Source organism: Tiliqua scincoides, chromosome 1 (assembly GCF_035046505.1).
Source record: "Tiliqua scincoides isolate rTilSci1 chromosome 1, rTilSci1.hap2, whole genome shotgun sequence".
NCBI lineage: Eukaryota > Metazoa > Chordata > Lepidosauria > Squamata > Scincidae > Tiliqua > Tiliqua scincoides.
Genome location: NC_089821.1, coordinates 189,840,254 through 189,855,803, shown reverse-complemented (window position 1 = coordinate 189,855,803; position 15,550 = coordinate 189,840,254). Strand labels below are relative to the sequence as shown.

Sequence of the window (15,550 nt, the reverse complement as noted above, 5' to 3'; positions counted from 1 at the left end):
TCCTAATGGTACAGTACTATGGACAGCAACTTTATCACCTCAGGCTTCACAGCATGGGGCATTACTAGTAAAAGCTGTTGAGTTCTCCCCTCCCCCTTTTCGGGTCTATAGACGGTGTGACAAACTGAGAATGTCAGATCTGTGGATCTGGTCAATCTTGTGAGCAGTGACAGTTGTGCCAGTCTGAAACAAACACGAGTCACATTGTCTGTCATGGGAACTCCACAGCTGTTAACTGGGCTATTGTTAGGGAGTGTCACGACCATGTAGTTTTTTTATTGGAGGAAGCCTACAGCAATGTGTCTGCCACCAGAATCTTTAAAAATGATTGCAGCCACTAACCTCTCCATTTCCATGCTTCTCTTAAATGTATTTGCTCTGAGTGCAAAGTTTGGATAACTGTTTGGATAAAATGTGTAATTAACAAGTCATTTTTACCTTGTCAGACATTTTTTTTTCCTGATGGAACTGACTAATTTCTTTCATAACTTGAAACTAGGAATCTTCATATTTACGTTTTTTAGTCACCTCTGATCTTTTCCAATGTCAATATTTTAGAACTGAAGTTTATTGAAGCATTTGATGAATCAAAGGATGATATATTACTGCTTAATTGTACATTCTGTACTGTGAAGTACAGTCCTAAAGTCCATCAGTTTTTTTCTCTCATATTGATATACCATTTATAAACATGGATGCTTTTCTTTTTGCTATCCTCTGTGGGTAGATGGGTGGGTGTATTTGCATCCTTCTAAATTACATTAATGCATATAAGTGAACCTTTAAAGAACATGGAAACAGTCAATACCGTGGTCAGAATTCCACAGTGTCTGCTGTTTCCGGCACTATGCACTGGAGATGCTTCACACCAGGGCTTGAAGTATTTGAACCCTGCTGCTAATTGATTAATGTCTGATGCCATTGTTAGCCGCACCCAAACCCTTTAAAGACTAGGTCTTTCTTTGACCTAAATAAATGGTTCAGTGCACTAATCCCAACAAAAAGGGAGTAGCTTATGGCCTCAAACCCATTTATGGTATCCAACTTGCTGAGTTATCTATTGATTAGTATATTGTTGGATTTAAGATGAACAAAGAGGGGCTTGGGGCATTGAGGGTTAATACAAACTGCCCAGGTCACATACTTGTGAAGTAGAAACTACCACTTAGTCTGTCAATGTACACTAGTTGTTTAGTATTTTCAAATGCATATCATCACAGTATTTCCATGTTCCTGACATATGAGTGGAGCAGGTCCTCTTATAAACATTTCTGTTATGAATAGAGGTGTTTGTTTCTGGTGAGTAAGATAGAATTACATCTTAAGTCTTACTGAATCCAGTGGGCTGAGTAAAATAAATAACACGGTTTTCAAACGCCTCTAGTGTTGAATACAATTGTATTTTTTTCCTAACTGTTCAAATAGGGACACCAACAAATTTCATTAGTATATCAGAGAACTGAGTTTATAAAAATTCCTATTTCTAAGACTAACAGCCCAATCCCATGATCGGGCTGTGCTGGAACTAGTGTTCTGGTAGCCCAACCTACAGCATGACAAAATATGACACTATATACCATGTGACTGGGCTGCTGTCACAAATGGGAAATAGGCCACAGCAGCATAGCCAGCAGCATCTGGAGCCCCTGGTGCTGGTAAGTCAGTGGTGGGGGCAGGCTGTGGTGGGGATGGGGACGGAGTGGGGGGATTGGGGCATGACTGGGTAAGGAAAGAGGAGAGCCAGGGTGGGAAGGAGGCAGGAGGGGTGGATCCGACAGCAGTGGTGCATGCCGGATCTTATCCTCTTCATTTTAAAACTCCCTGCCCCTTTTCTCTCCTTGGACACACACCACCAAAAGAGGTGGCATATGTCCAAGGAGACCCATAGACCTTCCCAGGGCTTACACAGGGGTAAGTAAAATAATTTTTACTTATTTCCCATTTGCCCTCCATCCTCCATGGGATGGAGCAAAATAGTTAAAAATACAAAATCGTTTCCGAAATAGTTAAAAATGCAGGTTTAATAAAATTCTGGATGAAATAGTCATTAAAAAAAAGACCCACCAGACAAACCACTAGAACAAATGCCAGACCAGAAATTCATCACACACTCTTCTTAAAGGCCAATAAGGAAAATGAACTATGCATCTCTTTGAAATAATTGTTCACAGCTGACCTTCTTTGAGTTCTCACCACACTTGGAAGAAACATGAAACAGTATTGGATGATCAAAGCTGGTGTGGAGGCTGATACAAAGAGAGGTGGTCTCTGAATTATCTTAGGCCCAGGGAGTGAGGATTGTTAAAGGCTGAATTGAGCCCAGAATCATTTTGGTAGCCAGTACCGTTGAGGTAATATTGGCTGTACAGTATATGTTTGTGCCTTCAATATCCATTAGTAAACATGCAACAGCATCTTGCTCTATCTGATGTTTCTGAGTTGTCTTGAAGGGTAGCTCCATACTGAGTATACTTTTGTGACTATCTGATCTCTTCAAAGATACTTATAACTATGTACTTCTAACAAGCATTTATATTTCAGCGCATACAAGGTGCAATCTTAAAAGCATTCAATAATCCAACAACTAAAACAGCAGATGAGGAGACAAAAAGAAAAGTCAAAGGTATGTTGCTCTTTACCAAAGCTCTGTCGTATTATTTGCATAGAATTTTATTTTGGTTTGCTTTTGCAAATGAGCTACTGTTATGAAATGGTCTAGTCATGAATTTTTAATTTCCTTTGAATCACAATTGAGTTCTGAAATACTTTGTGTCTTTTACATGGCCTGTGCTTATTATTCTGATGCCATCTAATGCACATGCAAAACAATTGATCAGATTGTCTTATACATGCAGTATTCTGATTTTCTTATTTAGGTATGTTAGGTTTGCTTCTGGTCTGAAGTCACTGACATATTGATTTGAAAACCTGCAACCTGATTCCTAGCCTGTTGCAATACATCCAGTGGGATATCGGAGTCAGTGTGTTTAGGACTGCAGCCTTAATTTAACAGGCATGGTTACTAGCTTTTCTAACATAAAAAACATCTCTGACTGCAGATCTCAAGCCACTTTAGTTTTCATTGCACCATTTAGCCCATAACTGCTTGAAAACTGCACTCAGGCTGACCAGTCCAGTTATAAAGTGCTACAAATCTCCATATCTATGTGAGGTTGGGACGTCTTGCTTAAAAATGCATTGCGCTGTAGAATAACTACTGTGAACCTTCTGCATCCATGGATCCCATATCTGTGGATTTAACCATCCACAGATACAGAGGGTCCACATGGGTGCCTCTGGAGGCACCCTGCAATTACTTATCTGGAGCCTCTGGAACTCTCCTCCAGTGGGTCAAACCAGGCCGGTAGGCTGGCAACCCACTCTGTTGGTCTCCCTGGGCCTCGGAATTGCCTGCAGAAGTCTCCGGAAGCTACTTTCGGTTTTCAGAGACAACTTCCGGTATGACCAGAAGTAGCTTCTGGAGGCATCTGCAGGCCATTCTGAGGTCGTGGAGACCGAAAGATTGGGTTGCTGGCCTGGCTTGACCCAGGACAGGTCTGTGGAGGCCTCAGGTAAGTAATTTTGCAAGCTTCAGGTGTGGGTTAAAAACCCACCCGCGTACACCAGGGTTTCAGCCTGATTGTCTTCTCTCCAGCTGCTGTTTTAATGTTAATACCAGGGGGAAAAAATGAAAACAGAAGCACTAATGATGCTTCTAGATCACATATGGTTTCCTTCTGGACTTCTGCGGATGCTTTATATAGCACAGTAAAAATGTCCACTATGTAACATAAAAACTAATGCCTATATTCACATTAAAAATGAGGCATTCGAGTGTGTAAAGATGCACCCTTATCCAATTGCAGAAACTGAAATAAAGTAGCATTATGGATAACTATCAAGAATTTTATTAAGTATTGATGAATGTAGAGTATACATTCTATATTTGACAGTATTGATGTTTCCTACAGAATTTTTTTTTGGTGGGGGGAGAAAAAGTAGTCTAGAATGAATTGTACTGTATTTAGAATGGATATGCGTGTTTTCACATTATAAAAAAAGTAATATTTTTTCAGCATATGGAAGAGAGGGTGTGAAGATGAACTTCATAGATAGGATCTTTGTTGGTGAATTGACTAGCACTATCATGTGTGAGGAATGTGAAAATGTAGGTATTCTGGAATTTGGTTTGTTATAGAAAATTTCACAATGATTTAAACATGCTGTGTTTTGAGTTTTGTTTTTTCTGTTTCATTAATGTCTTACAATGGAATATCAGAAACCAAATTGTTTAAAGTACCTATTGCATTTTTAAATTCTTTTTCCTTGCAGAGAGAAGTAATACATTTCTTGTTCCAAAATATCCTACAGTTCCTCTGTATAGAGAAGAGAGCTGAATTATGTTACTGAAATGAATTCTGTTACTGAAAAAGTGCAATTTAACAATCTGTGAATAATTTTCCAGATTTTTAAAGAAATTAAAAACCTCCCTCTCACTACCACTATGCTGCTTCTTTGCTTAAAGAAAAATTTAGCAACCTCAGCCCTATCACAAAACTGACACGGTACCACCAAAGGTTTGCAAGTTTTCCTGTGTAGATACTCTTCATAGTTCCTTGACTGTTTATAGTATGAAAGGAAAACTATCAGTGATGGTAAACAGGACTGTAATATAATATAAGAATGGGGAAGGGGATAAGTTTTAATTGAAAGATCAGTGAGCACATGTAGGTTACTTGTGGTTGAGCCCACATGTCCACAAGCCATCGGTTGAGCTGCAGTCTATGATGGATTAGGGGGGAAGGGGGATAATAATCTTTAACAGAAGATCTTTATACCATATTGGGTGATATTCCGAAAGCTTAGAAGGTGGTATATAGCCAACTCTTCAATGACTTCTCCTGCTGTCATCTTGCATGCTGTCCTTTGTTTCTTATTTTTACGATATGATGTATTCCTAGTATAACCATTTACCTAAAGTTCTAAACAGATTCTTGTTTTGTGTGTATGATCAATTTAAGTACATTGGTTGATGTCAGTGAAGAACTTCATGTTTAGGTTGCTTTGCCTCACCTTACAAATTTGTTTGCCTACCCATTTCCTTTCTGGCCTAAAGAGGGACAATTTATCTGTCTCTCTCTGTATTCCTGGAATGCTCTTACATTTGCTTCACTGTAAAAGAGCAGTATAAAATTTTTTGCAGAATAAATACAGGTGTGTCTCATATCCATGGGGGTTCCATTCTGGGATCCCCACGGATAGCTGAAACAGTGAATACGGGCAAACAGCCATCTCGGGGGGGGCTCCCCCTGTCAGGAGCTCCCCTCACCTTTGAAGGGTATTCTGAACTCAGCAGAGGCCGAGGACATCTATCCCTGGCAGGCAAAATAACATGACTTCCATTTTCACAGAGAAACTGAAAGTGACTTTTTAATGCCTTATAAGGCGTTAAAAATGTCACTTCCGGTTTCTCTGTGAAACCAGAAGCTGCATTTTTTCTTCGCCTGAACTCACTCTAAGCTTGGCAGAGGCCAGGGATGGTCGTCCTCGGCCTCTGCTGAGCTCAGAAGCCCCTCCAGAGGACCCAAATGTGCTTCCACAGAAGCAGGCCATGTTTCGTACTGTATCAGGCCTGCAGAGCAGTTCTGGAAAGTCCTTCTTTATGTTAACCAATAAACTGCACAATGTGTTCTCATTGTGTATCCTGGAAAAAGAACAACTGAAGAAGATGCATCCTAAGACTTGTTGTACCAGGAAATTACTGAATATGGTGTATATTGAGTACTACATCAGCAAAATGTCACAGAACATGTCACTGAGCCAGCAGCATTGCACATAGCTAGATCCATGCATATGGCTAGGATTGGGATGCCAGAAAGATTAACATTTTGTTCTGTATTGCTGTGGCCTCATCTTTTCAGTCCTGTCCATGCTGGTGTCAGGCATTTCCTAGCTACAGTCCTGGTAAACAAGTTTCCAGTTCAGATTCCCTTGCCAGCATTGGCAGGGACTAGTTGCTGGAAACCGGTGCCCTGAACTGCAAAATTTGGCTTGCGTTTTGGACATGCTGAGTCCCTGTCTGTAGAAACAATGCTAGAATCCTCCTGGCAAAGCCCACATTTGTACAACTGTAGCTGTCCTTTTGCTTTTGCTCCCTTCAGCCCACCCACTATCTGGAAATACTTCATGTGCCTCTCAGAACTCAACTCACTTTGGGAAAAAACAATGGCTACCTTCAAACTTTTGTTTAATGAGGATGTCTGCAGGGAATCCCTGATTACGGCATTAATTCTGTCTTCTATGTTGTTAGCGTAGGCCCATGGCCAGACATTTTTGTGTTTTTGAGGCCTGCTGGTGACAGTGGTGGTGTCACAGTTGCTCAGCTTCTTGAAAAGTATCCCTTTGAAGTTATTTATTGCTTTAAATGTATTACATTTTTTCATTAATTGGGTATTATTATTATTATTTGGGTATTTTGATGTATGGTGCAACTCCAAAAAGTACATACTCAGTGTTGATGTGCTTCTTTTTTTATTCCCTTTTAAGATTTCCACAGTAAAGGAACCTTTCATTGACCTTTCACTCCCTATAATAGAAGAGAGGGTAAGAAACAACCTATTTATTAAATGACCACAACCATTCCATTTACCTATGCTACTGTGTTTGAAGATCAGTGAATTCTCACCAAACTGATGGTTGGGATAGTCAGCCAAGGTATTGCCAGTTGCCTGTCAGACTTAGGACGGGGGGAACAAAACTGTCTTAAGTAGATGTTGTTGAACGTGCCTGCATTGATAGTACTGGATTTTTTTAAATACTATACAGTATCTTTTAATATGCATGGATTAACCATGCTGGATTGAGCCCTTGAAGTCAGATTATTTTATTTTCAAATAAAATATGAAACTTTGTATAAAATATTGTAATTTCCACATATACATCTGACAGACATCTTTGTGTTTGTATACACTGCACTCATTTTATACCAGAAAAGCAAAATTTTATATTTCCTGATATCAGAGGTGAATGATATACTCAGCCATTTTCAACCACTGTGCTACGGCATATTGGTGTGTCGCAAATGGTCCACAGGTGTGCCACAGGAATTTGAGGGGAAATCGTTTATTAGTAGGGTCAGTGTGGGATGTGAGCCCCCCACTGGCAGCATGGTGTGCCTTGTCAATTGTCAGAAACCTGATGGTGTGCGTTGCCAGTTTTTGTGCCTTGTCATCGTACCATGAGATGAAAAAGGTTGAAAATTGTATAAGCAGTAACCTGAGTGATTGCCATGCACAGGAAATAGTTATAGGTGTTTCACTGGCATAAACAGTGAGCTAAAGTGTGCACATCTCAGCCCCCTCAACCTCTCTCTAAAGGGGAGCTCAATGGGGCAAAACACATTAAATGGGGCAAATTAAATGGGGCAAAACACATTAGGGCCCATCTTGGTTCATTCTCACAGATTCAGCTAAGGATCCTGAAATTGTTTAGCATTGATAAATGTGGCTGGACTAATTGTTTTTTCCATCTAAAATAGATTATATAAAGTATTTAATATGAGAGAGAAAGAGAGAGAGAAGTTGGACAATTTAGTAATTTTAAAAATTGTCTTACTTAGGGTGTGGGGAAAAATCAGTACTGTGGCATTTAAGAGAAGTTTGAGAGAGTCATGATGTCACTTCTGGTGGGTCCTGACAGATTCTCATTCTAAAAATTGGGTCCCAGTGCTAAACGTTTGAGAACCACTTCAATACATGAAGTCTTGCCAAGAACTCTCTACAAAATGATGCCACCTATGTCTCACATTCTATTATTGATAGAGCTGCATGGCAGCACATGTGAATGCAAATGCATGTATAGCACAGAGACCTACATGGGTAGTACATATTTGACCATAATCAAGTAATAGGCAGCCAATTAACTGTAGAGTAGATATCTGTACTACTCTACTGTACTACTGTACTACTGTAGCTCTATCGGATGGATGCAGGTCCTGAGCTAGCTAGTGATCTCAATTGCCTCATGGCTTAAGAATTGCCCTAAATACAAATCAACTGGTGTTTATATTTAATTTAAGCCTAGCCTTGTCAGGTGTCTGAGTGTGCCCTGTAGAAAATTAGATTGACTTGCTTTTTCCCATGAAAGGCCTGTAGGTTAATAATAACTGGGAGATTTAGACTGCATGGCATCTGGCTAGCCTATACAAACCTGTTCATCACATTCCTAATACAATAAGCTGGACTATTTTAAATGCATGCAATTTTTAAAAAGAAACAATTACAGCAATACTTTCCCCAATCTTTTTGGCAGTTATTAATTTAAAAAAAAAAGGTATACTATATATGCCTAAAAACAACCAAGCGTTGGCCAACCCAAGAAAGGAACTTTGAACCAGAAGACTAACTATATAAAGAATTAATTGTGGTCTAATGACACCATCATTCAGTAGTGGAGCTCATGGATAACGACTGTGGAGAAGGAGTGGGGAAAGCTAGGTTAGCAAGGGTCAAAGCAAAGTAGAGGTGGCTAATTTTAGTAGCTCAGAGGAGATTTTCACTTTATATTGTTTCTACCTTTTCCCCCCTCCTTGTTCAATCCAATTTATAACTTTCTTTCTAAATCTTTATTCCATCTACTCTACAGTTAATTGGCTGCCTATTACTTGATTATGGTCAAATATGTACTACCCATGTAGGTCTCTGTGCTATACATGCATTTGCATTCACATGTGCTGCCATGCAGCTCTATCAATAATAGAATGTGAGACATAGGTGGCATCATTTTGTAGAGAGTTCTTGGCAAGACTTCATGTATTGAAGTGGTTCTCAAACGTTTAGCACTGGGACCCAATTTTTAGAACGAGAATCTGTCAGGACCCACCAGAAGTGACATCATGACTGGAAGTGACATCATCAAGCAGGAAAATTTTTAACAATCCTGGGCTGCAATCCTACCCACACTTATCCAGGAGTAAGTCCCATTGACTATCATTGTTAAAAGCTTATACATAGTAGCCTCTTAAAAGTACAGATGTGTAACATTTCCCCAATTACAGTCACATACCATGATAGCATCAAGTCTAATATATTAAAAATAAAATATTGAAATGAATGGGGGCCAACCTGATATTGGCTAGCGACCCATCTAGTGGGTCCCAACCCACAGTTTGAGAAACACTGATGTATTTTGTTTATCTCACTATAGGCACAATCCTAACCCCTTATGTCAGTGCTTTCCAGCACTGACATAAGAGCAGTGAAGCTCCGAGGTAAGGGAACAAACATTCGCTTACTTTCAGGAGGCCTCCCTGAGTGACATCCAACTGCAGGATGCAGCACAGGTGCATTGGCTGCTGGAAAGCACTGACATAAGGGGTTAGGATTGTGCCCTAAGTCATGTAAGCAAGAGAACCAACAAAGAGCAGACCGTGAGCTTCTCCCTCTCAATTGAACAGCCTGACATCTCACCTGTGGTTGCTTTTCAGTCAGGGAATCTTTGGGGCCATTGCCATTCTGGATGGACAGGCTAGTAGACAGGCACTAAGTTTGACAGGTGATGAGGCAAGTTCTTCCCAAAGAAAGGTACCTTGTCTGTGATCAGAGGAATGTTTCTTTTAGGTCTTTTTTGAGAGATGTTTCCTTTGAAAAGAAATTACTTATGTTCAGAGATGTTTGGCTCTTAACTACCAGAATTTTTTAGGTACCTAAACTATTACAAGTACCTAGGAATGAGTACATTGGATCTGAGGCAGAGGGCCTCTGCATGATCAGGTGTGCTGCTGAATGAAGCTTCTGGGAGGCACTGAGGCCTGAAGTTTTCTGGGTGATCTGTGGTATTCCCTTAATCTGTCTTCTCATTGTTCCACTTGTGGGAATCCTTTAAATAGGAATACATAGGTATTTTATATATTGCACTCTGAATAACTACACTGTTTTTTTTCCTTCAGATTTCAAAACCTGTCCCTTTTGGGAGGACAAGTAAAGTTAAACCTGTCCTTGAAGCAGATGTTGATCAATACAGCAATTCTTCTTTTATTGCTGCTCTGAATAATCAGCAATCAAAACTGCCTAGGAAACACTTGTTAACAAAGGAAAAGGTGAGAACATAGTAACATGGGTGATCTGTATAGGACTGCATATACTCTTAAAACAAATCTGAATGTGGTTTGTGGGAATCTGGAGTAGCTAGGATACTCATTTAGGATAGCATACACTTTTAATCTCTAGATCTGTGTTCGATATGTTTATGTATATAGATTTGGCTCTTCCAGGACTTCTGTTGTCTTATTGATATACTTCAAAAACAGAGGACATAAATTGTTACTCAAAGGTACAGGGAGAAGACTAAATTTTCCAGAACATTTTTAAATTGATCTCACTTGTTAAAAAAATTCATATTCCTATCTCTGCCCTCTTTCCTCCTTTTCCCCTCTGTTGTCCAAGTTTGCTTCTGGCTGCAATTGCAAGCAATACAGAACTGGCCAAGAGAGCAGACAAGTCAGCATTAGTGCCATTTGGTGGATCAGTTGGCAGGGTGTGCTACAGGAGAAGTACAGCCAACACAGTTTCCCTGGAGACTTGGAACATGACTTCCATGATGTGCTCAGCCTCCAGTGGCCCAAGGGCCTGAGAACCATAGTTCAGCCTCTTTAACAGGGTTCTTCCTGATGGTGGCACAGTATGCTGCTGATATGCTAGAATGACAGCACATGGGAGCTGATATTCTGGCTGCAAATATTCTGCTGTATGCTGTTTTACAAGAAAACCTTTTTATGTTTAAATTGTTATAGAGAAAATGTAATATTTTAAGCCATCTTGCTTTACTGCAAATTGTAAACTATATCCTTTAGCATCTAACAGATGAGTGTCTTGTGAAGCAGCTGAGCAGTGAGCATGATGCCTCTGGGGCAGTCTGGCAGCACTTCCTGTGTCCTGTTTGGTTTTTTAAAATCTCTTCATTTCAAATGTTTATTTTTCACAATCTAGAAAGCACATCTTTACATTTGGATCATTTTAATCTTTATGATATCCATTGTGATGTGTGCAGTTTGATTTTTTTGTCCTCCTCAGCATTGCTCCCTCTTGTTTTTCTTTTTTTAATTCTTTCCTGGGATATGTTGTGATTGGGTGTACGTGTGAAGTTCCTCTATGCAAGCTGAGCAACATGGTCCAGATATGAGAGGAGGAGAATGGAATTATTTATGATCACCAGTAGTATCCATTTGGCGCCCATTGCAATTGGTCAACCACATACAAGACACTGCTTCAATTACAATGGCCATGCTATCTGGGGAAAGCAATCCCATGTAACAAAGTGTGCATGATGTGGTGATGGCGACTGGCCTGGACGCCTTTAAAAGGGGATTGGACAAGTTTCTGGAGGAAAAATCCATTACAGGGTACAAGCCATGATGTGTAAGCGCAACCTCCTGATTTTAGAAATAGGTTATGTCAGAATGCCAGATGCAAGGGAGGGCACCAGGATGCAGGTCTCTTGTTATCTGGTGTGCTCCCTGGGGCATTTGGTGGGCCGCTGTGAGATACAGGAAGCTGGACTAGATGGGCCTATGGCCTGATCCAGTGGGGCTGTTCTTATGTTCTTATGTTCTTATAACTGAGCCCCTCTTTTTTCTCACTAAGAATGAGAAAAACCCTTCAGTCCCTCAGCCACTGAATCCCATGGAAATCTTAGGCTTTTCAACAGGGTGAGAATATTGTCCTTATAATACAGAATAATATATGGAACTACTTCCTACAGTATGGTTTTCATTTGCAGCAGCAATTCTGCTGATCACTCTCATAACAGATTGTTGTTGAGAATGGGGTTAGATCCTTAATTGCTTATAAGTTGTAAATCTTTTCTATTCTATAATTTTCATTATGGGACTTACCTGCAGAACAAAGGGGAATTCTAGTGTTGAAAGGAAGCCCTAAAATTTTTCTCATTTGCTACACTCTCAAATTTTTCTCATGTGCTACACTTCCACATAGTAGACATGTGGCTGCTATCTTATCATAAGTGAGATGGCACGTGGAATTTGTTTATCATCTAGTATCAGGTCTTTGTTAAAAGGAAGGTGCAGAAGGTCAGCAGGAAACATGAGTGATAAAAAAAAAAGAATACAAACTTGCATCATCTAAGGCAGCCATTTTCAACCTTTCTTATTTCATGGCACACTGACAAAGCACTAAAATTGTCAAGGCACACCATCAGGTTTTTGACAATTGACAAGGCACACCAAGCTGCCAGTGGAGGGCTCACATCCCCCATTGGCCCTACTGATAAATGATCTTCCCTCAAATTCCTGTGGCACACCAGTGGACCAGTCGTGGCACACTGTGGTTGAAAATGGCTGATCTAAGGAGTTGGTTCAGGGAATGTTTACCAGGTAAGAGCCATTTGTCTATATAGGAATATTCATTCTTAATCTTTTCCAGTTCATCACCTATAAACCACACTCTTTTATTGTTAGATAAGAAGTATTGTAACAAACTTTAGAAACTCTTGAATTTTAAATTAGTGTTCAAACACGAAAGTTTTTTTAAAAAGGAAATAAATTTTCTGAGAAGCAGGCTGACCTATGGATGACCAATAATGATTTTGTTCTTACATTCATGGCTCATCATGTTTTTTAATTTGCATAATTCCTTGCTAATTTCTTCTCTCTTGGCAGGGTGGAAAGTTTTCCTGGTCTCCTCAGTCAATCACATGTACTGTGTGTTTGCTCAAGTGATTTCAGTGAACCATAGTCCCAAGTGAGGTGATTTCAGATTGTCACCTAAGGGATGTTTACCATATTTAAATTTTACAGAAAAGTTTGCTTAAAACAGGAAATTCCATGCCCCTGCCAAGAAGGATAGAAAGCCTAGCTATACTAATACACAGACCTACACAATTTTGCTGTCTAAAAAGTTAGGCCTATTCTTGGGTATATTTGGAGTGCTGCATCCAAAAATGGCATCGGTTTTGCCCTATAGACCTGATTTAGGACCCAGTTCAACTTTCCAGAACTGGTGTAGCCACAATGCAGCCCTGAGGTGAGAGTTACTGTCCCCTCACTACAAGATGCAGTGCACGACACGTTGGCACAGCTGCATCAGCACTGGGAAGTTGGATAAGACTGGGCCCTTAATGATGGAAGATGCAATTGTAGTTCAGCTAATTTGATAACCTTAGGATCAAGCTCATCATGCACCTAAATGTGCAATGTGATCCAATGAGGAATTAATCTTATTTTTAAATAGTTGTGGCATTCAATGGAATTTTTTTTTTCCATCTAAAAATACCCTGCTCACCACTGGGTTCAAAAACATAGCAGCAGCAAAGGACTAAAACTTTCCTCTACAGTGTTACTGAATTTCATGCCCACAGCACAGTTATAAATAAGCTAAACTCCCCGCCCCTATTGCACATTTAGATGTAGATCTAGTTTGACCCTAAGGTTTATGTTTTCAAAATACATTTAGTTTTTCAAATATTTATGAATGTTTTTATAAATATAAAACATTCATTTTATTGCAAAGGTATTATAGCTTCTGAAGATTATAGCTTTTTGGAAGACATAAGTCTTCTGCAGGCATTCTCCAGTCTACACATTATTGAGGGGTGTTCGTGTCAGAATCACTGTTTCATCTTGCTTTTCTGGTGTACTTGCTAACTCTTCATTACCCTGCCCAGTGGTCATGCATTTAAGTCATGTTCTGATGTACATATGCATAGAAACCAATAAGGTGCACAGACTTGATCTTTGTGATTGTTATCCCTCAAAATTTGGGTCTATATGTGCATAAGCCTGTATTCAACCATGACTCTGTAAGTGTTAAATTGGGCAGGTACCACAAACAGAATCTCTTTCCATGCAAAGGCTCTCACAATTGATTAGGACTGTGATGAATGTGCATTGGTTCTGTTTCTTGGGAGACATTGTCTGATTTAAACCATGTGAACTTCCATATTCAAGGTTGATGCTAGTTAAACACCAGGTTTTGTGAGTGTGAGTGAGTGAGTGTGTGTGTGTGTGTGTGTGTGTGAGAGAGAGAGAGAGAGAGAGAGAGAGAGAGAGATGACTTTTCAACAAATTTGTGTTTTCCCCCCTTTTTGATGCTTTGATAATGATGACGTGGACATTGACAGAACCAAGTAAATCATGAGAGAAGACTTGCAAAGAAATCTTCCTCTGGAGAAGAAGAAACAAGTCCTTTTATTATGCATGAAAATACCAGAAATGCTAAAACTGAAGGCAACTCCAGTATTCCCCGCGCAAGAGAGAGCAATACAATGATGGAGTCCACAGCAAATGGAAGTCAGACTGAAGGCAGTGAAAAAGAAGCCAGCCATTCTGAAAGTAGCGTTGATGCAGACAGTGAGGCCTCCGAAAGTGAAAATACTTCTAAGCAAACCATCTCCTGTAGAGCTTGTAGCACTCCTGGTTTATATACTGATGGGCACAAGCACTTATCAGCGAACATTAAATTACAACACAGCAAAACAAACGATAGCAATACGGAAACACTGGCTAGTTCCTTAGCGAAACTTGGCTTTGGCAATGAGAGTGAAGGGCCCCCCAATAAGGATAAGCTACCAAGTCTGTCACACAATTTAGCTTTTTCATCTGAAAACCCCTCAATGTTGCAAAACCCGCAAAATGCTTTCCAGACCCTGTCTCAGACTTATACAACGAGTTCTAAGGAATGTTCAGTTCAATCATGCCTCTATCAGTTCACATCTGTGGAGCTGTTAATGGGAAATAACAAGCTTTTGTGTGAAAATTGTACAGAACAGAAACAAAAACACCAGAAGAAAGCAAATTCTACAGGTAATATAGTGTTGGTTTACTTGTTTTGGTTTACTTGTTTGTTTCACTTGAAAAGTTGTTTAACAAAATGACCAACGTCCAGAGTACTGAGCAATTCTTTCATCCTCAGGAGGGTTTTGGATTTGTGCCCCACAAGATGCAAGACAAACTATACTTGATTCTGAGGGGAGTATCATTGTCTTTTTGACATGGGGTGGAGATGAGTTATTCAAAAGGAGAAAATCTAGATCTCCTATTGGGCATGCTGAAGCCCTTGAGGAGGCCTGAAGTAACTCTTTGAATCCTTGATCCATATTACTAGGGCGGTTCTAGACTGAATTGTTGTGCCATACAACACTATCACACAATCATAGGTGGCTGTGTTGGTCCATTAGAAGACAAATCCAAAGTTCAAAGTAGGGAAACAACCTTACTAGGTCCAACAAAAAGAGACCGAAGAATAACAGAGTAACAAAGCTCACTGTTTATGTTTTACTTTATTATTTATTTAATTTTGATTAATCCTAGTACAGCATTTCTTTACTGCTTTGGATAATGAACTTAGTATTATGATGTACACTGTATATCATATGGTGTCCATCAGGCTCATCAACTGGCCATTTTCCAGAAGGTCCTGTTTTTCTCCCTGACTTTTCAGACACTTTTGTCTTCCCCACAGTTTTCCTGCAGTCCCAAATCTTTCAGCCCATTAAATTTATATCACACATACATACACTTGCAGTGTTCAAAATTCTA

General features: G+C 39.8%; 1 protein-coding gene across 4 annotated transcripts in view; it reads left to right on the top strand.

Moving 5' to 3' along the window:
- Window positions 1-15,550, top strand: part of USP45 (ubiquitin specific peptidase 45) — a 78,761-nt gene that overhangs the window by 42,529 nt on the left and 20,682 nt on the right. Inside the window, exons 10-14 of one of the 4 annotated variants that reach the window (XM_066612909.1) lie at window positions 2,542-2,623; window positions 4,077-4,168; window positions 6,547-6,603; window positions 9,947-10,096; window positions 14,134-14,815. In XM_066612909.1, the coding sequence (XP_066469006.1) occupies window positions 2,542-2,623; window positions 4,077-4,168; window positions 6,547-6,603; window positions 9,947-10,096; window positions 14,134-14,815 (1,063 nt within the window). Of the gene's footprint in view, window positions 1-2,541; window positions 2,624-4,076; window positions 4,169-6,546; window positions 6,604-9,946; window positions 10,097-14,133; window positions 14,816-15,550 lie in introns of those variants that run through there. The other 3 variants (XR_010793645.1, XM_066612917.1, XM_066612925.1) reach the window with 3 other exon arrangements.